The sequence below is a fragment of the Plecotus auritus genome (genome assembly GCF_963455305.1).
Source record: "Plecotus auritus genome assembly, chromosome: 3".
Classification (NCBI taxonomy): Eukaryota; Metazoa; Chordata; class Mammalia; order Chiroptera; family Vespertilionidae; genus Plecotus; species Plecotus auritus.
Window position 1 is genome coordinate 175,068,692 of NC_137772.1, and position 25,601 is coordinate 175,094,292.

Sequence of the window (25,601 nt, forward strand, 5' to 3'; positions counted from 1 at the left end):
CAGATTCATGCCCTAGCCACGGTGGCTCAGTTGGTTGGAACGTCATCCCATGCATCAGAAGGTCACGGGTTCGATTTCCGGTCAGGGCACATGCCCAGGTTGTGGGTTCCATTCACAGTCCAGGTGGGTACGGGAGGCAACTGATCGATGTCTCTCTCTCACATCAATGTTTCTCTCTCTTGCCCTTCCTAAAATCAATTTTTAAAAAATGCAGATTCACAAGTCCCACTCCAGAGGTTCTGATTAAATAGGCTGCAGAGAAGTCTGTGCTCACCAGGATTTGGGAACCACCAGCTCATCTCTCAGGCCTAAAACACTTGGACTCTCCCCTCACCTGCCTCTACCTAGCTGTACGGCCTGGGTGAGCCACTGCATCTCTCTGGATCTCATTTTCCTCATTGATAAGATGAGAGAGGGGGGGCTGCCTGTTGGGTGCGCCCAGGTCTTTTCCAGCTCTGACATCGATGATTTAGAAAATACACAGAAGCATCCCAGATTAAGTGCAACAAAGCAGCAAGCCATACTTTTGAGGAGAAAGCCTGTTATTACTTATTCTTTCACATTACGTCATGGGAGAACTATGCTGAATTGGTTATTTTGCTCCCTGCCAAGTCCAGGGTCAACAGTGTTCAATACTATCCTGACAACTACACTTACTGTAGGCAGGGGCAGCATGGATCAGGCCCAGGGCAGAACTGCGCCCTACACTGCTTCTTCCTGCCCTAGTTCCCCTATTTTTACCTCAGCAGAACCGTGAACACGGTAGAGAGAATGAATAGGGATGATTGGTGATGGGCTGACTTTTAAAAATAAAACATGGAAGAATTTTTAAGCCATATACATAGCTCATTAAATCTCAGTAATCATCGTTAAACCGCTGGTGAGAATCCAGAAAAGGATTCCAACACTGTGCTCCAACACCAGATCCTTTCCGGCCCAGGAGGAGCTGGGAAGGGCAGCAAGCTTCGGATTCTTACAGAATACTTCTTAAGCAATAATCACTCGGTGCCCATAAAGTCCAACAATATTTTACCTAATCTGTCTTAAATTCGATCTTTGTGAAGTAAATGAGTTAAAAGGGAAACTGAAATTGGATTGTGGTTTATTGCCCAAGGGGAAATATCAGTTTATCACAACAGCCACTGAATGTGTTTGAGCACAAGGCCCATTAAGAGCAGTGCAACAGCTCTTAACGAGTTATGGCCTGGAGTATTAATAAATGTGTCATGCTGGCATAAAATGAGCCTTTTGAAAAGCACGGGCTTTTCATTTCTAATTAGCAATATGGGCCTCGGAGCACACAACAGTGAGTTAGCACTGCCGTTGATAACTCAGGCTAAAATGTATTCTCTTTGGGGTCCACATAAGGGGAGGAACATTGTACAAGTTACAAGCACATTGTGCCAGTTACAAGCACATCCACATAAACACCAAATCCCAGCATACTGCAAATGCAATACAATGACATACAAAGTTACCACCGTCCTGCAGCGCAGCCAACTTATTAGCATCTCCCCACACTCACCCAGGATGGGATTAATTTTTTTAACCATACAAAACGTATGAATTAAAACAATAAAGGGTACGTAAATATGAAAAGACCTTATAGAGAAGAGTATTCAATGCAGGAGTGGAATATATCACAGAAGCTCCTTAGAGAAATGTTTATTATCCAGCCCCTGGTTCGCTGTGGCTCTCCACTCAAACAAGTTCTCCTTCTCCTGAGAGTTTATCATCTCAATTAAGGCACCGATAACCTACAGGTATCTAATCACCTTCCGGCTATAATGCAGACCTAGAGGCTGAGAGATTTAGCTAATCTCCCAGAGGGCAGCTGGGAGCCAATATCTTTTGAATTTATCTTACTATAACTGTCAATGACTGACACTAACTTACAACTGTCTCCCAGAGTTTGCAACCTAGATCTTAACTGTTTAACCTCTAGAACTGCCTAACCCTCTAATTTTTAACTGACTTCTCTAGCCTTAAATTCTTGCCTGCCTAAACCTAATACCTATACCTTATGCTCCTAGACCTATGTACCTCTTCTGAACCAGGCAACTGGCCAGTTTGAATTAACAATAGTTGTTAGCTCTTTCCTGCCTAACTATAAATTCTTAAATTATAAATTCTTAATTCTGGTACTTTTTGCCAGGGGAACATCCTTGCTGCCTATCGGTTTGAGTGTGCAGGCACAGAGCAGTACTCTTCTACCCAATGAGGACATAAATGCAGCTGATCTGAAGGACAGCTACAGCAGGGAGGACAGCAGTAGCCAGGTGTCCACTAATCAACAGATATTTGGTATTCACTTCTGGGTACCAATCTATACATCCAATGCAGCAGGAGACAAATAAACGTCCTTTCCAATTTCCCCTGTTTTAAGGAAGGATAATATAATGCTGAATCTAAACAGACTCTATTTCACACTGGGAAGCTGCTCAGAAATAAATGACCTGTACTGTCAGAATGACTGCACCATGTTGAAAAGAGCCCTGATGCCTTTCCTAATGCTAATCTGCTTAGTGGGTCCCTCAAGAAAAATCACAATGATTGTCCCAGGAAGGGCTCCAACAAAGGCACAAGTGGCCTAAATTTCCAGAGCACCTGTGTTCTGGTACCCAGCTAGCCTTAGAAATACTGAACTGAAGCCGGACATGTGGACACAGGCAAATCCCCCGCCCCCTTTATACTTGTACCTTTGTTTGAACTATATGAAAATTTAGAGTCCTCATCTTCCAAGTTTCTATTCCACTATACTGAGGATTTGAGCAAGAGAGATCGCTAAATCCTATATTTGTGTTTTAATCCTTTCAGTCTATTTGGAGAAATAATAACATTTAACCCGTATTAAACATTTACTCTGTGGCAGACACCCTACTCATATTAAACATTTACTCTGTGGCAGACACCCTACTCAGATGTATTATGCAACAACTATCTCACAACAGCTACTCCATGAGGTAAGCACTATTTTATAGATGATGATATTGAGGCAGGAAGGTTAAGTAACTTGCCTAAGACTACAAGGTTTTTAAGTGGCGAAACTTAGAACTGCTCTAAGATAATGTAACTCCAGAGCTTATGCTTTTAATGATCAGACCATACTGCAGTTTTAAAAAGCTTCAAAAGTATTTATCAAATCTAGCCCCTCACTTTATAAGAAACCAAGTACAGAATGCTCTGCCCAAGCTAAGGGCACAGAGCTGGTGAGCAGCAGTAGGAGAGTTACCAGGGTCCAGGTGACCTGGCGTCTAGCCCTGAACTCTGTTCACCACACCAGGTCATGTGATCCTATCTGCAGGTCAATGAAGGAGCCTCTTTTACTTAATTCCTTTAACATATGCCTCAGAGATCACACAGCTCTTTACCATCTTTTCCTCCGACTTAAGCTTGATGAAGATAATGCTATATCACACCTGTCTACAGCTTTAGTTTTCCAGGTGCTTCTGCATAGTTTCTGATTTGGTTCGACCTTGTAACCCCGTGCCCTCCAACCCACATTTGGAGCAGCTGACACCCTTCCTGCCCACATCCTGCTCAAGGAAGCCATACCTGGCAGAACAGCAGCACTGTGCACCTGCTTCAGCGCTGAGCCAGCATGCTGCTGCTCCCAAGGCAGGGCACCTCTGAACTGCCTACTCTTCCTCACTGTCCTTCAGTATGTGTCTGCCTTTGAACTTCTTCCCGTTTGCCCTCTTAGGGTGCACAGACTGCAGCTGCTCTAGGGTAGAGCAAAATACAGGTTTATTATATAAAGCATATTGACCCCTCGTCTCACTGTATTCATATTCTAGAATCTATTCTCATTCTCCACTCTCGGTCAAAGCAGCAGAGCAGAGTGGTTTAGAGGCTTTGCGGCCACAAGCCCTGGATTCAAGACCCAGCTTTGTTACTTATTAGCTATTATGATTTCAGGCAACTTATGTAGCTTACAGTTCAGATATCTCATTGATAAAACAGGTAGAATGACTGAAAGTATCTACTTTAACAGGATGTTATGAGGAGTAAATGAAAATTCACAGAAAGTCCTTAATACAGTGCCTAGCACAGACTAAGCATCCAATAAATGCTGTGGTCATGATGGTGCCACTGTTATCACAGACTACTGCCACTCCTCCACTCCTCCTGACCCTTGGCTCTAAACGTGGGGTGTCCTTTAGGACAGTCTAAGAGCTAACAGTCACATTAGGTAGTATTCACACACTCCACATAAGCCAGTAGAACACCTGAGCATAGGCAAGACCAGTGGTTGGCAAACTGTGGCTCGCGGGCCACATGCGGCTCGTGAGCCGTGGTTTGCCGCTCTGTTGACTAATGAGTTTGCCGACCAGTGGGCTAGACCAAGTCTCCAGAGTCACTGGGATATACCTGTATAGCTGCACTGGCTCAAAATGGGCCCCAAAGGTTATTTCAGACCCGAGAACTCTGAAGTGGGAGAAAATAAAATCTTCTTAGTATGCACAAAGTGGGATCCGACCTGCCTCTCTAGCTTCATCTCCTGTCTTAACCAAACTATACCCCATGCTCCAGTCACAACTGAATTCACTATTTGAATGATTCAACTTCTCATGCTTTTCTGCCTTTGCATGTACTGTTGTTTACACCTGAACTACTCTTTGTTCTCTTCTCCAACAGTGATTTTTTTTTTTACCAGACTTTAATACTTTAAGGTCCAGCTCAAATATCACCTCCACTCTGAAGATGGCCCCAATCAGCTCTCTCAAACAGAATTATCCTTCCTTACTATGTGTCCCCACAACATTTTGAACTTACTTCTTTTAGAGCGGTTTATATAGTATCGTCATTTTTTGTTTACGTATCAGTATCTCTCACTGAACCCTGAGATCCGTCAAGACAATGGTGTATCTTCTAACTACTGTGACTTTCTCAGCTTAGCAAGCAGAGTATGTAACATGATGCCCATCTGGCCCAAGGTAGACAGTTCAAATATGTTTGTGGAATGTATGAATGAATTTCTGGACATGAGAACATTATACAGCTAAAATCAACTTACTAATAACTACATGCAACTTTCTGCTATGTATATAATTAAAACTATGTTATCACCTTTTCTATCCTTTATCAAATTATCAAATGAATGTAAAAATACTCAACTCTTTCCATAATAAAAACTCATTAATTTTAGTTAAAAAAGTCTTCTAGTCTTTTCTATGTCTTCAATAACACTCTAAAGATATGGTATGAAACAAATAAACTAAAAAAGAAAAGAAAAACCAGGCTAACTCATATTGAGGCTGTGCAAAATGATAAAAATTATCTAAAAATGACAGTACACAAAAAATAATTCTGCAATATACTCTAATAAAAACAACATGGTATGTACAAAGCTCATGAGTGTTAAATTCACACATCCCTGGAACTGAAACCTGGCTCTACCACACACTAGTTGAGGGAATTTGAACAAGTAAATGAACATTTCTGAGCCATAATATTTTTCTTGTAAAAATGTGCAACATTCTACTGAGAGATCCCTAATATTAGTGATCCTCAAGGACTGCAGAAAATTGGGATGTCAATAATGATATCTAGAATTTGGGTGGTATCAACTGAAATAGCAGATGAAAGAAGATAAGTGGGTTTGGGGAGAAGAAACGAGTTCAGTTTTGAACACAGTGAGTTACCTGCAGGAAATCCAGATAGAGATGCCTGGCAATGTGTTGAATATTTAAGGAGTGTTCTAGGCTAAAGATACAGATTCAAGAGTATTGAGAGAATGGATGAGGTCACCCAGGGAGAGTGTGCCAAATGAGAGGAACATAGGCCAAGGAGTGAACCCCAGGGAATATTAACATTTAAAAGAAAGGTGGAGAAAATGAAAGAGAAAGAGAAGGAATAGTCCAAGATATAAGGAGAAGTAGGCCAAGGAAGCAAAGAGCTGCAAGAATCATACAGTAACCAATGCTCTCAAATACAGAGGTTCAGTGAGATAAGAACTGAAAAAATGTCTGTTCGGTTTGGCGACTTGAAATCATAGAGGATCTTATCATGGGAATGTCAGTAGAGGTAAGGCTGCAGAGCCGGGATGCAAGGATGGAGGACTGGGAGGGAGATGTGCAGGTGGTGATGGTGAGTAAAGGCTGCTCTTTAAAAGTTTCAATGGCATGAAAAGAGATTAGGTTAGTTAGGGATCTGAGGTCAAGAGAGGGTGCATTAGGATGGGAGAGATTTTGCATGTTTACAAGCTGAGGGGAAAGAACAAATATGAGAGGGAAAGATTGAAAGTGCAGAAAAGAGAGGGGACAACTGAGAGAGTGAAGTTCCAGAGACTAAGGTCAAAGGCACAGGGATTGACCTTGACAGCAGATGGGATACCTCATTCTCTGAAACTGAAGGAATCTTTTATTCAAATTTAATTCAATAGACCATACTTTGTTACTTCAACAAAGTGTCTGGAAGAGGAGTGCCTCTTCTGAGCTTGTATCAAAAATTCTGCTAAAATCAGAGTTGGCAGAAACTGTCATATAAGGGGTAATCCTAATGTTACATGTGTCAAACAGGATTACATGTAAAGAATTTTAAAACTAATGTGAATTTGGAAACAATTAGTAAGATAAGCATCCCTTTGTACAATGAAATAGAGTCTTATTCTCCTTGACTAAAAAAGAACTTTAAAATATGATTAAACCTAATATATAAAAACCCTGGGTCCGTCACATCCACAATGACCGGAGGTTCGACCTAAGGCCCAGGCTGCGCATGCAGAAGGCTCTGGTGGGTGGGGACTTGTGGCAGCAGAGACAGGGATGGGGGAGGCGGGGCCAGCACTCACACTCACTCACAACCGCACAAACACACAGACACACACAGCGCCCACCAGCTCACAGCCTTTTCTCCCTTTCTTTCCCTCCCTCCTAGCTCACTCTTGGAGCCTCTCTCAGAATGAGGAAACAAAACAGACTGGGCCTGAAGAGGCCTGGATGGAAGGGAGGGTGGGCAGAGGGTGGAGCGGCCCCCACTGGCCCCACCCCCTCCCAGCCCAGAAAGAGGAAGAGGGAGACAGGGAGGCAGGGAGGCCTGGAGGACTGCTGAGAAATACAAAGAGAGAGAGAGAGACTGGTGAGATCAGGTCGGCAGGGGAGGGCAGTTAGGGGCGATCAGGTAGGCAGGCAGAGGCAATTAGGGATGATAAGGCAGGCAGAGGCAGTTAGGGGTGATCTGGCAGGCAGGCAGAGAGGTTAGGGGCGATGAGGCAGGCAGGCAGAGGGGTTAGGGGCAATCAGGCAGAGGCAGTTAGGGGCGATGAGGCAGGTAGGCAGGCAGGTGAGCAGTTAGGAGCCAGCGGTCCCAGATTGTGAGAGGGATGTCCACAGGCATTGGGCCTAAACCGGCAGTCGGACATACCCCAAGGGGTCCCCGATTGGAGAGAGTGCAGGCTGGGCTGAAGGAACCTCCCCCACACCGTGCATGAATTTTGTGCACCGGGCCACTAGTTTATAATATTATCAGAACATTTATCTTACCAATATTTTTTTTCTAAGATATCTATTCAGACAAGGGAAACAAAAGGAAAAAAAAACACAAGTGGGACTACATCAAACTAAAAAGTTTTTGCACAGCAAAGGAAACCATCAACAAAATGAAAAGACAACCTACTGAATGGAAGAAGATAGTCACCAATGATCTATTTCATAAGGGATAATATCCAAATTTATAAAGAACTCAAAACTCAACACAAAAAAATAAACAATCCAATTAAAAAGTGGGCAGAGGACCTGAACATACACTTCTCCAAAGAGGACATACAGAAGGCCAATAGCCATATGAAAAGATGCTCAGTGTCACGAATCATCAGAGAAATGCAAATTGAAACCACAATGAGATATCACCTCATACCTGTCAGAATGGCTATCACTAGTAAATCAATAAACAACAAGTGTTGGCAAGAATGTGGAGAAAAGGGAACCCTCAAGCATTTTTGGTGGGAATGCAGATTGGAGCACCCACTATGGAAAACAGTAGGGAGGTTCCTCAAAAAAATTAAAAATGGAATGAGGTTAACAACCCAGCAATCCCCTTCTGGGTATATAGCTGAGAAACCCAAAACACTGATTTGAAAGAATATATGTACTCCTATCTTCATTGCAGCATTATTTACAATAGCCAAGATATAAAAGCAACCCAAGTGATGAGTGGATGTGGCCAGATTATGATGATCTCTGAACGCATAATAATCTGGCCACTCAGTGTGGGGGTGTGTGTGTGTATGTGTGTGTGTATTTATCAGAGGCCCGGTGCATGAATTCGTGCATGGGTGGGGTCCGGCCAGCCTGGCCAGGCAGAGGGGACATGGGCGGCTGGCCGGCCTGCCTGCTGGTCAAACTCCTGGTCGAGGGGACAATTTTCATATTAGCCTTTTATTATATAGGATATACACTGAGTGGCCAGATTATTATGCGTTCAGAGATCATAATAATCTGGCCACTCAGTGTATATACAATGGAATATCAGTAGGCCACGAAAAAGAGTGAAATCTTACCATTTGTGGCAGCATGGATGGACCTACAGAATATTATGCTAAGTGAAATAAGTCAGTCAGATAAAGACAAACACCATATGATTTCACTTACACATGGAATCTAAAGAACAAAACAAATAAACAAAATAAAAAGACTCAAAGATACAGAGAAAAGACTCGATGGCTGCCAGAGGGGAGGAGGGTTTCAGGACTGGGTGAAAAAAGCGAGGGGATTAAGAAGTACACATTGCTAGTTACAAAACAGTCACAGCATAAGGAATACAGGCAATAATATAATAACTGTGTATGGTACCAGGTGGGTACTGGAAATATTGGAGGGAACACTTTGTAAGTTCCAACCACTATGCTATCCACCTGAAAACTAATACAAAATAATAATGAATGTAAACTGTAATGGAAAAATAAAATTTAAATTAAAAAGTATTGTCAGAAGATGATCAATATCATTGTAATCTTTAAACATCCTCCAACATTTAAATGATTATTATTAAATAACCCATTGAACAGGTCAGTTTTCAGAGTAAGGTTTCATAACTCACACCCTGGAGAAGCCATCATAGACTAATTCCTAAAATTACCAATCAGTGGAATGTTAGGACTGAGGTGATTAGCTAATAACACACATCCTAGAATTCAAGCAACAGTTGACTCATACACTGTGGCTCAGAACTTTGGAATCACAATTTAGAACTTATACAAAGACAAGAAGGCCAGGAGTTCTTTTCTGGAGAAAATTATAGGTTTATCTGCAGGAACCCCTATAGCTCACACTGATGCAGAAATATATTGAACTAAAAATCCAAGATGGGCAAACTCTCCACAGAGTGACAATACTGGCTTTTAAACAACTCAGAACCTCTGCATTATAGGTCCCTTTTAAAGCTTATAATTTAGTACCAGCTTAAAGCCTAATTAATACATTAATGTCTGAGTAATCATGTAGCCTTTGATTATTCTGGATTCTCCAAGTTTAATCTCTGTACCAAGTCAGAGCACCACAAACTAAAGTACCTGGACCATATTATCGTCACTAACGCACTTACCATTATTCGTAACGATGTTACTTCTTCACTTGTCTCCCAACAAAAACTAAGTTCCAAGAATGTATAGGACTTGTCTGTTTTGTTCTGAAGGGCATGGAACGGAGGCTGGGCATACAGAAAATGCTCAATAACAATTTATCAAATGAATGACTGAATGCTCAACTCTCCTTCGTCCTCCACAATAACAAAATACTTGACTGTATCCATTCCCCTTACTTTCCACTTCCATCACTATAGTTCAGACCCTCGTTACTCCACATTGGGTCTCTCTGCCCCAGTTCTCTTTCTGCCTGGTCCATCCTACATACCCTGCCACGCCCACCTCCCTAAAACACAGCTTTGTTTACATGTCCTTACTGCCATTCACAATCCTTCAGAAGATCCCAACTGCTTATCAAGTAATCACCAAACTTCTTAGTCTAACATTGTAAGTCCTCTGTGATTTGGCTCCAGCTCTCCCTGCACAGCTTTGTCTCCCATTGCTCCTCACTCATTTCCCCACGTTCCAGTCAAATCATACGACTCAGCTTTTTCTTAATTGTCCTATGTCCTTGTCTCTGAGCCTTTGTTCATATTGTTCTTTGTGCTAGAGTGTTGCAGTCTATCCCGCTCTCCTAAAATCCAAGGTATAATTCAAATACCACTCTTACTATGAAGTAAGTAAGGCCCTTTCTGGGGTCCCTTTGTCAAAAGTGGTATCACATTATACACTACCATGTTATAAGCTAATTAATGGTAAAGAATTGACTTTGACTTTATTAATCTCCCCCCCCCCCATAACAACCCAATGCTTCACATATAGGAAGTACTCAAGAAGTATTTGTTAAATAAATGGGTCATATTTTATTATGAGGCAACCCAAGCTGCTATATATTCCATGTCAGCTTCTCTCATTTCCTTTATAGTCATTATTATAGCTCATACAGCCAAGAAAAAAACAAAATACTTAATACAGGTAGACACAACAGGACAACTTGTTTAATACACATGTGGTACCAATAAATCAGGTATCAATTCAAGCACTAGATAGAGGCTGTTACCTAATGCCCTCTTATAAAGTCTCTTCGACTTCTAAGGTTCTACAAGAAGCATGTTAAGACTGATAACACTTAACAATAGTTATCTAGCCCTCTGAAAAATACCCCCAAAACATCAGGAAACCTATTTCCTGATCCACTTCCTGAGACCCTAATTCTTTGGGAAAGGAAAATATATATTGGTAATAGTTTATTTTCCTCCTAGAGTTCAATTTTGTAGATGGAAAAATTTTTCATTGTAATGTTATCTTTTCTATTCAAAGCATTTAGAAAAGCACAGTGTTTTCATATGCATTGTTTCTTAAGATTAATTCATTTAACAAATAATGACTGAGCACTTACTATAGGGCAGACACTGCTCCAGCTGAAGAAAATACAAGAGGATGAATAATTAATAAATAAATTAAATAATTATACACCGATGGAGAAAAATGAAGCAGTGTTCGGGCAATAGGCTGTTTCATTTTATTTTTTAAAAAATTCATTTTTACTAGAGGCCCAGTGCACAGATTCATGCACCAGTGGGATCCCTCAGCCTGGCCTGCGCCCTCTCACAATCCAGGACCTCTTGGGGGATGTCGGACTGCCGGTTTGGGCCCGATCCCTGGCCTGTGGGGATCAGGCCGAAACGGGCAGTCCAACATACCCGGAGGAATGTAGTAATGTGTGAAGCGCAGGTGGCCGAAGAGGAGCCCGAGCCCAAGCCGGGCGCTGCATCACTCCTGCTCATCCTGGCCCTGCTGCACCTGCTGATGCTGCTCCGCTCAACAGCACTGCCGCAGAGGCGGGAGGGGCATGAGCCTGGCATCTGGCGCCTGTCTCAGCTGAGCAGCACTCCTCCTGTGGGAGCACACTGACCACCAGGGGGCAGCTCCTGGGTTGAGCGTCTGCCCCTGGTGGTCAGTGCGCATCATGGCGACAGGTCGTTCGGTCACTTAGTCTTTTATAAATATAGATTGATTTCAGAGAGAAAGGGAGAAGGAGAGAGAGATAGAAACATCAATGATGAGAGAGAATCATTGATTGGCTGTCTCCTACACGCCCCCACTGGGGATTGAGCCCGCAACCCAGGCTTGTGCCCTTGAATGGAATTGAATCTGGGACCCTTCAGTCCGCAGGCTATCCGCAGGCTGATGCTCTATCCACCAGCTAGGGCTAGGCTGTATCATTTTAGATAGGGTAGTCAAGAAATGATCTTCACAACACCCTTTAAGTGAGATATTAGCTATTACCATAATCTTTATTTTCTAGGTTGCGGAAACTGAGACTCTGAATAGTTAAGTGACAAGCCCAAGATCACCTAGAATTAGATCCACATCTAATGGGATCAGAAACAAGATTTCACAACTCTTGTGTCTAATTTGCTAAGGCTATAAAAGAGGACTCTGACTTAGAAATGTTTAATTAAATTCCTTTCCCTCTAGATAATGCTACTTGGAGAGTGGAAAAGAACCCCAAACATGAACATCACTAATCCATCACCCTGAGAATGACCTACCTTCCATCAGCTCACATATATTTGCCTCAATTTGATTTGGTGAGTAAAATAAGGAAAACACAATTTTATTTTCTTACATTGTTGCAAAAAATTTAACAAAATAAAACGAAGTTTTAAAATATGTAGTTTTTATTTAAAACAGAAAGCAGCATCTAGGTTTATCGTGTAAAAGTAGACAATGCAACACCTCATTAGCAACACTTCAGATCACACCTAGTGAATGTAAACTCTCCTTTAACAGCCTGTCTCTGCTCTGCACACCTGTTAAAAGTGTGAAAAAAAGATTCTGCAAGGATTTTCTGCCAGAAGCTCATGGGACACACACTCTTTCTCTACCTCTCCCCCCATCACTGGAGTTCTTCATGTGGGAAGCAGATGACTCTAATATTAGTGATGTAAGGAGAAAAATGTAAGCATTGTTGGGAACAAGGTGCCCTGCCACACCTAGCCTGAGTTAAACCTGAAATCCTACCAAAGATAGGGCTGAAGATCTTAATGTATTATAGAAATTCAGAAGGAAGAGAAATCAGTTCCGGTGTAGGAGAATCAAGTTAGGCTGTAAGAAGAAGAGGCCTCTGGTCTGGACCTAAACCAGGGGTCCTCAAACTTTTTAAAAAGGGGCCAGTTCACTGTCCCTCAGACCATTGGAGGGCTGGACTATAGTTTTAAAAAAAACCATGAACAAATTCCTATGTGCACTGCGAGCCCAGGACGAGTCGGCTGCTAAGCAGGACAGGCAGCGGCACCCGGCGGGCCAGATAAATGTCCTCAGCGGGCCACATGTGGCCCGCGGGCCGTAGTTTGAGGACGCCTGAACGAATGGGTAGTGTTAAAAGGTAAAGTTAGCTTGGCCCGTGTGGCTCCGTGGTTGAGTGTCAGCCCGTGAACCATGAGGTCACGGTTCAATTCCGGTCAGGGTTTCTGGCTTGATCCCCAGTAGGGGGCATGCAGGAGGCAGCCGATCAATGTTTCTCTCTCATCGATGTTTCTATCTCTCTATCCCTCTCCCTTAATCTTTCTAAAATCAATAAAAATACATTTTTTAATTTTAAAAAAGGTGAAGTTAAAGTACAGAGTACTTTCCAAGAGGAGGAGATAGAAGCCAGAAAACAGGGGACACTAAGGAAACTACTTAGTAGTTTGCTACTGCTGAAACTTATGTGATAGGCGCAAATGTGAAATGCAATTATAAAGATACTAAAGGCCCGGTGCATGAAATTCGTGCACAGGGGGAGAGGGGAGTGTCCCTTAGCCCAGCCTGAACCCTCTCCAATCTGGAACCCCTCGAGGGATGTCCGATTGCCCCTTTAGGCCTGATCCCACAGTGGGATCGGGCCTAAACGGGCAGTCGGACATCCCTCTCACAATCCAGGACTGTTGGCACCCAACAGCTCACCTGCCTGCCTGCCTGATTGCCCCTAACTGCTTCTGCCTGCCAGCCTGATCACCCCCTAACCACTCCCCTGCCAGCCTGATCTATGCCTAACTGCTCCCCTGCCAGCCCGATTGCCCCTAACTGCCCTCCCCTGCCAGCCTGGTCCCCCCCCCCCCAACTTCCCTCCCCTACAGGCCTGGTTGCCCCCAACTGCCCTCCCCAGCAGGCCTGGTCCCCCCCAACTGCACTCCCCTGCAGACCTGGTTCCCCCCAACTGCCCTCCCCTGCAGGCCTGGTTCCCCGCAACTGCCCTCCTCTGTAGGCCTGGGTCCCCCCCAAGAGCCCTCCCCTGCAGGCCTGGTTCCCCCCAACTGCCCACCCCTGCAGGCCTGGTTTCCCCCAACTGCCCTCCCCTGCAGGGCTGATCGCCCCCAACTGCCCTTCCTTTCAGGCCTGGTCCCTCCCAACTGCCCTCCCCTGCTGGCCATCCTGTGGCGGCCATCTTGTGGGTTGCAGTGACAGTCAATTTGCATATTACCTCTTTATTAGATAGGATAGACAGGTCCAACTACATCTTGCATATATTATAGATAAGAATATTGAAGGCCAGATAATTTGAGTGATTTGACTAAGGACAAACAAGAGGCAAAGGTAGAACTGAAAAGAAGGTTTTTATTTTCCTAGTTAGGTGTTCTTTTCACTAAACCATGCTGCTGGTAGGCTAGGGGATTGGCACATGTAGGAGATAACCTTTCTTTAAATAGTAGGAATATGTGGAGAGGTTAAGTAAATTGCCTCCAGATTACATATCCAGCTGAACAGCTGTAGCAGTATTGATACTGAGCCCACGTCTGTGGAATAACTTGCCTATGGCTGCTAGACTACTCAGAGATCCTTCACTTGAGAAGACACAATAAAATGGAGCTAAAACGAATGCCTTCCTTTCCCTCAGAAGCACTGCGCTTCTTAGAACCCATCCTAAGAAGGTCCATAAACCACGGGGATTATCAGGGATGTGAATGAAAAGGCAGGGTTTTTTGTGTTTGTTTTTTGCCTCTATATTTGCCTGTCTAGCTTCAGAACAGAGCCAGTTGAATCTGAGGACCAATTAATGAAAAATTAGAAGTGTAGCGAACTAGAAATATGTTGTAATGAACTAAGAGTTAAGAGGTATGGGTTCTAGTCCTGGCTCTATGACTAATGGTGGTGTTGGCTTTTATTTTTTCCCCTAAATATTTTTAATTGATTTTTAGAGAGAGAGAGAGAGAGAGAAAGGAGGGAGGGAGAGAGGGAGAGAGGGAGGGAGACAGGAAAAAACAAAACATTGATGTGAGAGTGAAACATCGATCAGCTAACTCCTGCACGCCCCCTGTCGGGGATCGAGCCAGCAATCCAGGCATGCACCCTGACTGGGAATTGATCCCACGATGCTCAATCAACTGAGCAACACTGGCCAGGGCTGGTGGGTTTGCTGCTAACAAAGTACTTCACACCTCATTACATTTATAAAATGAGGAGGCTAAATGAAAGGATCTCTAAGGCTACCATAATATAATTTTCTATGATTCTAGGTAGCCTTCAATTTGCAGAAAAAGGTAGACATGAAAAGTAGAAGGTAAAATGAGCTTTGGGAAACCACATGTGCCCTATGTAAAGGCTCAGTCAATTCTATAATTTGGATTTTTGTTTATGGGACTTTTTTTTTAAAGTTGAATTTATTAGGGTTAACAAAATTATATAGGTTCCAGGTGCACAATTCCACAACACAGCATCTGTACAATGTATTATGTGTTCACCACCCCAAGTCAAGTTTCTTTCCATCACCATGTATCCCCACTTTACCCTCCTCCACCTCCCGTATCTCCACCCCCCAGGACTTTCTTTATAAGAGGCCATACCAAATTAAACAAAAAGAATACACAAATCAATGACCAGTTTTAAGAAATAGGAAAAGGGCTAGGAGCCTACTCTGAAGGCTTTCTTTCAACTTATCCACGGACATTCTTGCTGCCTTAAGACAGTTATTAGAAATATACTGTATGTGGCCATTTAAGATTCAACAAGTTATTATTAAGCATTGGAGAGTATTTTTTGTAGTGAACACAGAGACACACTTCAAGCAGCACAGAAAAAGTCCTTGATTTGATTCTCTATAAAAGTGAGGGAAGAAGAGAAATGCATTGAGAATTTACACTGATAAAACTTAAGATTCCATGTATGAAAGAAGGGAAAACAAAAAACAAAATTAAGACTTCAGCAGGCGTAACAAAATAGCAGAGAGAAAACAAAAAATAAAGGCATTCAGGACAGTCCTAGTTCCTTGAAATACCTACTTGTTTTTGCTTGTACATATATAAAGAAACTCTGGCAGATACTACTAACAGTGGTTACCTGCTCAGGGAGACAGGAAGTGCGCAGAGAGAGTGAGGTGTAAAAAGGAGACTTTTTACTGAATACCTTTTGACAGAATATCTTCTTACTGAATTTTTAACCATGTAAATATATTACCTATTTTAAAAATTAAATAAATAAAAATTTTAAGTGGTCCTCAAATTCAATTATTTACAGGAATCAGTTGAAAAACAAGAAAGCTAAAGAAAGGAGACATTAGAACAAGGTACCAAGAGGCAAAGAAAATGTTGTAGCATTGGGAGGTCTGAAGCAATCCAAAGAGAGGGTGATCCAGGTTTTTTCAAGAACCAGCAGGGGAAGTCAGTTGAAATGCAACATGGACAATACTGTTGAGGACCCCAAGAAGCATATCACAGCTCAAACCAGCATCAGCTGGTACAAGAGTATCTTGAAAATGTGATATACAAATTTTAAGGCTCTGTGTGCCTGGATAGTGTGAAATCCACAATGGGATGAAACCAGAACTTTACTAATAGAGCAGTAGTTTTCTTTCACCCTTAAAATAAAGAGGGAAGAAAATAAGAAACAAGTTTCTATAAGAGTAACAAAAATTATTAATTTGAAAAAATAAAGAAATCCACTTTCATCATTTAGCAAAGAAAGGAAATTCTATTTTGCAAGAATTACTTAAGGCAGTTCTGGAAAAACTATAGAACGGAATGTCCTCTTAAAGTCATTTCTACCCTCAAGATTTTTTTATTTTGGTTTAATTCCCAGTGTGCTTCCTTGAAGGGCAGACCTTGCTAATTTGACCCGGTGAAAGGCCTAGTTAGTAAGAAGTAATGCCACTGAAGATTTGCAAGTAAACTTTAGCAAACTTATTTTTAATCAACTGAAAAATCCCTTACTTAAAAGTATAATTAAAACTTTTGAAGTGCTACCAATGTTCTTTCTTGTCATGGGTGTTACTTTGTTTGCTTTATAATAATCATTAAATTAGGGCAGTGGTTCTCAACCTTTCTAATGCCGCGACCCTTTAATACAGTTCCTCATGTTGTGATGACCCCCAACCATAAAATTATTTTTGTTGCTACTTCATAACTGTAATTTTGCTACTATTAATGAATCATGATGTAAATATCTGTGTTTTCCGATGGTCTCAGGCTCTACAGCAGCGGTTCTCAACCTGTAGGTCACGACCCACAGGTTGAGAACCGCTAGCAGGGTCGCCTAAAACCATTGGAAAACACCGATATTGGAAAACACGGCTAGCAGGGTGGCCTAAGACCACTGGAAAACACAAAGGCCCCGTAAAAAAATTAGACTTCAAAAAAGGGAAGAGTAAATGGGGAAATCGATGACAGTTTATAAAAACTGCTTAGCTCCAGAACTTGATATCTGAAAAAATCCTTAAAAAATATGTCCGACTTCTCAGTTTCTAGATGAGAAAATTTAGGTCTATAGATGTGCAGTGACTTGCTAAAGGGCATGAATTCATTTTGAGAAGTCTTTTTCTTCACTTACTACTTCCTTTTCCCATAAGTTACTTTATAGCTTGAAAATTACATATACTAAAAAAAGAAAAATATATAAATAATAAGCATGGTAAATTATGGTAGAATCAGTATTTATTACATCCAGTCTACTGTTCTTTATATTATGTTGCGTTCCTTAAACTTTCTAAATTCCCAGTGGGAGATATAAGCTACTGATTCCACTTTTTCCTGTTATGTAGCTGTTCTGAGCTGCGACAGAAGTACATGGGGAAAGGACCATTTTGTGTAGAGTGTCTTAAATGCTTTTGCCATGCTGAACTAAAAGTGCTTCCATAAGTATAACTAAGTCAAGAGATCTATTGGCCTCGTCTTACTTCTGTCCCATAATTAAGCCAAAGAAACAGAAATTTCTTCTAAAATGGAAATAGTAAAAGGCAATTTAATTAAAGGCAGTGTTGTTAATAAAGGCAGTTTAGTTAAGCTTTATATTTATAAAAATATAATTACACAAAGCCCTCCCAATCTGTAAAAATGATTGATTTAATTACTTAAATGATATCTGTTAAAAGAGGGATCCCCTAAAATGGTATCCAGTGTTAGTCCTCACTGTTCAATGGCTAATTACTTAGCTGGTGGATTATCCCGGGGGCTTTGCTACTCTACTTATTGCCTTGTTTTGTAAGTTAATCATGAGAAAGAAACCCAAGGTTTGGTCAAATATTTGTTAGGGAGTTTTGAAATTCGACCAAATGAAGATTGTATTTCTTTCACTTATGCTCCTTACTAGCAGGAATAACAGGATAGACTTTAATGCAAGAATCAGTGCTCGCTCAACCCAGACAACTATGTAACAAGGCCAAAGACCCAGAGTCTCTCCTCATTGACCCAGTTTGGCTTCCTCTATTCTATTCCTGTGCCCAGTAGCGATGCTTCAATGTAAAAAATAGAGCTGGTAAGAGTACAAATCCATCATCTCCACTGTATTAACAGGCTCTGTTAATGTCACAATACCAGCACCATCCTTATTTTATTTATTTTTTGCTAATCCTCACCTGCGGATATTTTTTTCCATTGATTTTTAGAGAGAGTAGGAGGGAGGGAGGAATGGAGGAGGGGGAGAGAGAGAGAGAGAGACAGAGACAGAGACAGAGACAGATAGGAATGAAACACAATGATTAGTTGCCTCCTGCATTCGCCCGGGCATGGATCAAACCTGCAACCCAGGTCCATGCCCTTGACCAGGAATAGAACCTGAGACCCTTTTGTGCACACCAACGCTCTGGCCATCAAGCAACACCGGCCAGGGCCATCTTTATATTTAAAGATAGAATTTTGAATGTGAGTGTGGGATTCTTTAGGGCTATACCATCTTTTACTATGTCATCTTTCTTAGACTCTATTAAATACTTCCATTCCATTTATGTCCTCTTCTTCTAATCTGGGCAGGAGCCAAAAACGTAAGTCTTATTAAGAGAGTTCAGAAGTGCCACAGCCCACAAATGACCCTTAGCAGCAATTAAACTGAAAAATAATCCCCATGAGCCAGAACTGAAACGAAAGGTTAACTACTTATCCAAACTTTGGCAAAGAGGCAGCTCTTTCTCCCGTTTCCCCCAAGCCTGTGAGGAAAGGGGAATCTGAAGCTGTCCCTCCTCCTCCTGCCACTCACTTTCTGCGTCAAATAGTATGGGTCAAAGTCCTCCAGGGGAACAGCAACCAGGCCTTGTGGGATGTCCCCATAGATGAAAGGCAGACTCTTCCCGGCTTCCAGGTCACTGTTTGGCTTGGGCTTGCTGTCCTCATCGTCGTCCCGATGACTGCCGTCTCCCTTTGGTGGTTTCTTAAGCTTGCTCTCAGCAATGCGCCTCTCGATGTTTGCCAGCGACTCGGGGGTGAAAGGCTTGAAACTATCAGGGCCTGGTGGTGCGAGCAGCCGCCCTGCCATCTTCTCATCCTGCAGCAGCTTCGTTAGTTATGCTGCGTCCAGGACAGGTCAGCTCTGGAAGGAAAAGCAACACAGACAGCATTAATCAATCACTGCTCCAAAGGGAGGCCAGACTAAACCATCTCACTCAGCCTTTATTCACAACCTTTGCACCACATAGTGTCTTCCATGACATGGTTACTTTCCTCTTCAGAAAAATCTGCGGCACGAATGGACTAGTCATGTTCATAACCACCCCTCAGGGGAATGATCAGCTAGAAGGTCAAAAGATAGGAGTTTCCTGAATGCTAGTACTTATTATTCACGTAAAATGCAACTCATTGTTAGGAACCACATACAACTACTGTGCAAAGGTAAATTCCATATCCTCAAGAAACTTCTATTCTAAACTAATAAGGCACATTTAACATTACCCAGGCATACATGTTAGCTTTGGACAAGTCACCTGCCTTCCCCGGAACGCCACTTCCCAAAGAAATACTGTAACTTCCAAGGACAACCCAAGGGGAAATTGTCAGTCTTTTCAGCTTCTGAAAACACTAACCCTTTCAAAACTCTGGAGGCACAAAATATAGACAAAATAGCTTTCATCTGCGTTGGCTCTTCTGTTTCAAGGTATTTTTCAATTCACCAAGTTGTGTAAAATCCATCCAGGATAAAAGCTCAGAAGTACCTTCTTTGATGACCAAGCTCCTGCCAGGGACAAACGCAAAACACGTTCCTCTGTGGAGAGGGCAGACCCTGCTCTGCGTACCTCCCACGCAGCAGCAAGGAAAAGCAGATGGGAGAGGCATGTTAGAGGACTTCCTCTGAGGCCGCAGCACTGCAGCCCTGCAGGGTGAATGACGGCAGAAGAGCCCGCGTGCAACCTGAGAGGGGTTCAAACCGGGAAGGACGGGGAGAGAGAACACAGTAACAAACCACAATTCCCTTCTGAAAAGAAAAGGTGAGGTAGTGCCGTAACAGAGCCAATGGTTTCTAAGCATGGTATTTGAAAGCAATTTTCATTTACGTTTAAACATGTTTATTTAAATCCATGCCTTGAGACAAAGGGCTCCCTAATGTCAAAAGGAACACAGTGTTTGGTGACCGTCACAAAAGGACCCTGGCAGGTGAGTCTGACCCTGAAAGCTTTACGGTGTTACTAGCAGTTCATCTGCTGCTCCTGGTGCTGCTCCTCCTTTAGTTTGGTGAGCTCCACAAAGACAATCTGAGATTTTTTTTTTAAGCTAGCGATTGTTCTTTCCCTCCTACTTAGCCCTCAGGGTCCACTTTAAGGCACTATCCATAAAACTCTAGGCTCCTCAAGAGAACAGTCGTAGAGTTAACTCTAAATAGTTTGGGAATGAAATACCCAAGGGCTCCTTTTATAAATACACCCGCAGAGATCCCAGGTTTCTCTAGTGGTGGCGATTGCTAAGTGTTGCAAAGGCAGTAAGTAGTGTCCACATGCAGGCTGGTCGGCTTACGGCACAGGACTAATGAGGCCAGAACCACAAGTCAGCCCCACACAGACCTGTCAGCTTCATGCTGTGCAGAAGAGCACTGTTCCACAGGCGGTATGGTCAAATACGTCGTTTTCACACATGAAGCATGACATTTTACAGCTACGGGGATTACAGATCCAGTCCATTTCACTTTACAGATTAGGAAGCCTGGGGGCCTAAGAGGCTGGACAACCTGCCCAAAGTCACAGGGCCACGATAAAAATCACAACCGAAGAGCTGAGTCCTCAACTCACACTTCTTTTATGACAAATATCGGCTATCCATCCTCCTATCCTACTCTAACTCCCAGTACTTCACAACAGGAATCATCTGAGTCATCAAGTTACATGCAAAGACCAATAGCTTTTCTAATCTAAGACTTCATTTACAATGTTTCCCCCAATTTAAAATTCCTTCTTCTTCACCCATTTCCTTCTGTCTATCCTTGAATTACCTCCCATAAATCCCCATTCCTCTTCAGAGCCTTCCCACCAGCTCCAGCCTTGACTTATATTTCCCCTTGTGAACTCTTAAAGCTTTATCATGATCCTACCTAACATTTACCATGTACTATGTTTCAGGCATCGGTCCATTGTATTAGTTCATTTCATCTCCAGAACATATGAAGTAGATATTATTACACGCTAGAAAATGACATAGTCAGGACTCAAAACACCCTACTCACATTTGTTTTGGCTTTTAATTATTGTTGAATTGCACCATATAAATTCCCAGAGGTCATGGGTGGTATTTTAAACTTCTTTTGTATCCTTCCACAGAGAACTGGATTATGTCTGGAACCCAAAATTAGTCCAAATCCCTGGGACTCCATGGTTCCCAAAGCCACACTCATTTTCAACTTTGAGTCTCCCTCAGTTCCTACTTAGAGGACAAATAATACTGCAAGGAAGTCACTGAAGATGCTGACAAACTCTTGTGACCTGATATACACACCTGGGTTCTTCACAGGTAAAGTTGTCCAAGGCTAAGTCCTCTGCCTTTGCTTCCAGATCCTATTTCCTCCTGACTTCCCCAAGACCATGTTCCTTCAATTACCCCTGCTCTCTATGACATTCGCAATCTTTCCTTTCCCTCGCCTGCTTCTGTATCTTCTCCTTTAATCTTCACACTCCCCACTCTCTCTTCGTTTGCCTTAAATGATCCTGGTTTTATCCACATCTGCAGTCTCCTCTTCCCCTACAACCTTTTTCTTTTCTAAGGGCCCGCCTTTTGCAATCTCTCTGATACACTTTCTTTCAGGGATCTCATCTACTCAAAATAATCTGCACGTGGGTGATTTTCAGATTCCTATCCGAAGAGCCCTGACTGTTCTTCTGAGCCCCACAACTGCTGTCACCACTTCAAACCTAAAGCATTAAAAACCACACATGTTTTTGTTGGGCTTGACTGGTGTTGGTCAGTGGTTGAGCATCAACCTCTGATCCAGGAGGTCACGATTCAATTCCTGATCAGGGCACATGACCAGGTTGGGGGCTTGACCTCTATGAGGTAGCCAGCCGATCAATGATTCACTCTCATCATTGATGTTTCTATCTCTCTCTCCCACTCCCTTCCTCTCTGAAATCAATAAAAATATATAGTCTTAAAAACACACACACACACAAACTACACGTTGTTACTTCCCAAACTGATTGCTCTTCCGGGCTTTCTTAATTCTGTTGTTGGGGCCAACGTTTTTCCAGCCACCTAAGCTTGGAACCTCAGTCATGTTTGCCCTGTCGTCTTTGCTGTCCTTGCCCAACCATTCACCAGCCTTACTAATTCTTCCTTCTGAGTTTTCATTTAAAATAGGATCACCCAATCAGTCAGTCAGAGAAAGACAAATACCACATGATTTCACTTATATGTAGAATCCAAAGAACAATAAACAAACAAAATTGACTCATAAACAGAGAACAGTGATGGTTGCCAAAGGGGAGTGGGTTAGAGAACTGGGTAAAAAGGTGAGGGTTTAAGAAGTACAAATTGGTAGTTACAAAATAGTCATGGGGATATATGTATAGCATAGAGAATATATAGTCAGTAATATTGTAATAACTATGTATGGTGCCAGGTGGGTACTGGAAATGTCGGGGGAACACTTCTGTAAAGTATATGACTCTCTAACCACTATGCTGTACACCTGAAACTAATACAAAATATTGAATGTAAACTGTAATTGAAAAAAAAGACATTAAATAGTGAAAAACAAACAAAAAAACAGCATCACCCTAATTCAGGTCATATGCAACAGTCTCCCACTTGTGGACCAATCTTCAGTCCACCCAGCACATCTCCAAAGATCTGTTTCCCTAAAAATATGCTTCCATTATGTCATTTCCCTCTCTCTGAACTATCAGAGTTATGGACTGAATCCATTTCACTGCCATTCAAGGCCTTTTACAACCTCACTCCTCAAGCATTTTCTTCTATTGCTTCCCTGCAAGAACATCTATTCTGGTAACTGTTTTTGTTTTGGTTTTCTATTTTGTTTTTCTGAGGTAGAACATAGTACAAGTGAACAGGTCTTAAGTGCACAGACTGGTTATTGTGTGTGTGTATCTCATGCTACACACAGATATATATATATATATATATATATATATATATATATATATATATAATCTCCTATCTAATAAAGAGGGAATATTCAAATTGACCATCATGCCGTCACAAATATGGCGGCGCCCATAGCCACAAGATGGCGGTGTCCAGTCCCCTCAGCCCTGCTGGAGTCCCCCAGTCCTTTCAGCCCCGCGGGGGGGGGGGGGCGCGGGAGAGGGGGGGAGGGTGGCAGGCGCACGGTGCGGCCGGACCCGCCCTCAGCCCCCCCAGCTGCCCAGGGCCGGCCCCAGGTGCAGGTAAGCCTCGGATGGCGGCTGCCCAGCCAACGCCCGAGGCACAGGCAAGCCTTGGATGGCGGCTGCCCAGCCGCCCAGGGCCACCCGAGGCTCAGGTAACCAGGACCGGCTGAGGCTTGCACTGCCGGCAGTGGCAGCAGCAGAGATGTGATGGGGGTGTCGCCTTTCCCTGATCGCCAGGTCGCCTCCCGCCTGAGGGTTCCCGGACTGTGAGAGGGGGCAGGCTGGGCTGAGGGACACCCCCTCCAGTGCATGAATTTTCATGCACCGGGCCTCTAGTGTGTGTGTGTGTGTGTGTGTGTGTGTGTATGTATATATATATATATATATGTATATATATATATATATACATATATATATATATACACACATATATATATGTAACAATTACTCAGATCAAGATATATATATTTATTTTCAGCACTCCAGATGGCTCTCTTGTCAATACCCACCAACCCCATACTCTCCCAGCCATGGTTATCTGACATCCATCACCACAGATTAGTTTGGCCTGTTCTTGAACTTCATATAAATGGAATGTAAGTATACTCTTCAGGGTCTGGCTTCTTTCTTTCAACATTATTTCTGTGAAATTAATCTTTGTTGTATGTGTAGCATGATACATTTTTTTATTACTGTGTAGTATTCTGTGTATGAATATAGCACAATTTAATTATCCAGTCTACCTGATAAACATTCTTTTGCTTGTTTGTTCTAGAAATCTTTGCCTATCCTACGATCATGAAGCTAATAGCCTATGTTTTCTTCTAGAAGCTTTATTGCTTTACTTTTCTTATTTAGATTTCAAATCATTTAGAATTGATTTTTGTATATCCTGTGAGATAGAGGTCAAGGTTAATTCTTTTGCTATATGGATATCCAACTGACTCAGCCTCACTTAATAAAAAGTCTGGTCACTGTTATTTTCATTGATTCCTAAATATACTTTCATTTCCTTGTTTTAAACCTCCTGAAGTCTCTCTTTCCTTCTTACCTAAATTCTATTCATCCATTAAAACCAGCTTAAACTCCTTCTTCCTTCTGAGGAAATTGTCTTGCAAAAAGTAAAAATAACCTTTTTAGGACTTAGACCATATAGCCTAACTATCCTTACTGTAATAAACTTATCAGTAAGTTAAATAAGAGAGACTATGTTGTCTAACTGCAAATTAGTGACAGACGCAGTTCTTGGCCTCCAATACCGGTAAAATGCTCTTTTCACTACACCACCATCTCTTAGGTAATTCACCCTGTGCATCATTCCACTACTCTCTTCTTCTTCCTGCAGTGCTAAGGTGATGAAAGAACAATGTCAGTGACCTTTAACCCCGAGAGTTCCAAAAGAGGCTGAACGAGACTCAAAGTTGGGGACCACAGATGATCAAGGCTCTCTTCCTTTGGTCATCCAGGAAGACTAAGACTTTAAAATGCTAGCTGTAGCCTGGACACATAAAAATAAAGACGAATCTACATTAAGGAGAAAGACTGGAAGAGAGAAAGAAAACTGGCATTGAGTGAGCTTATAACAGGGAAGAAGGAAGAAAGACACCTAGGCGGAATTGTTCAAGGAAACACTTTAGGCAAGGGCACGCAAGAAAAAAGTCAGGAGCAAGTAGTATTAAAACTTGTCTCAGACTTAAAAAAGAACAAAACGGAAGAACTCAATTTCTGATATCAAAAGTTACTACAAACACAGTAACCAAAGCAGTGTGGAACTGACGTAAAGACAGATATACAGACCAGAATAGATTAGGGAGCCTAGAAACACACCCTCACGTATACAGTCAAATGATTTTCAACAAGGGTGCCAAGAGCATTCAATGGGGGCAAGGGCAGTCTTTTCAATAAATGGTGCTGGGAAAACTGGTTATCTAAATGCAAAAGAACGAAGTTGGACTCTTACCTTATACCATACAAAAATTAACTCAAAATGGATAAAATATCTAAATGTAAAAGCTAAAACTGAACAACTCTTAGAAAAATCATAGGGGAAAAGCTTCAAGACAT

General features: G+C 42.3%; 1 protein-coding gene across 2 annotated transcripts in view; it reads right to left on the reverse strand.

The window, feature by feature from the left end:
• SCN8A (sodium voltage-gated channel alpha subunit 8) overlaps positions 1 to 25,601 on the reverse strand; it is a 196,498-nt gene that overhangs the window by 105,737 nt on the left and 65,160 nt on the right. For both annotated transcript variants that reach the window (XM_080662798.1, XM_080662797.1), the window contains exon 2: positions 18,971 to 19,300. In XM_080662798.1, coding sequence (XP_080518924.1) covers positions 18,971 to 19,246 — 276 coding nt within the window. In that variant the 5' untranslated portion in view covers positions 19,247 to 19,300. The remainder of the gene's footprint in view (positions 1 to 18,970; positions 19,301 to 25,601) is intronic.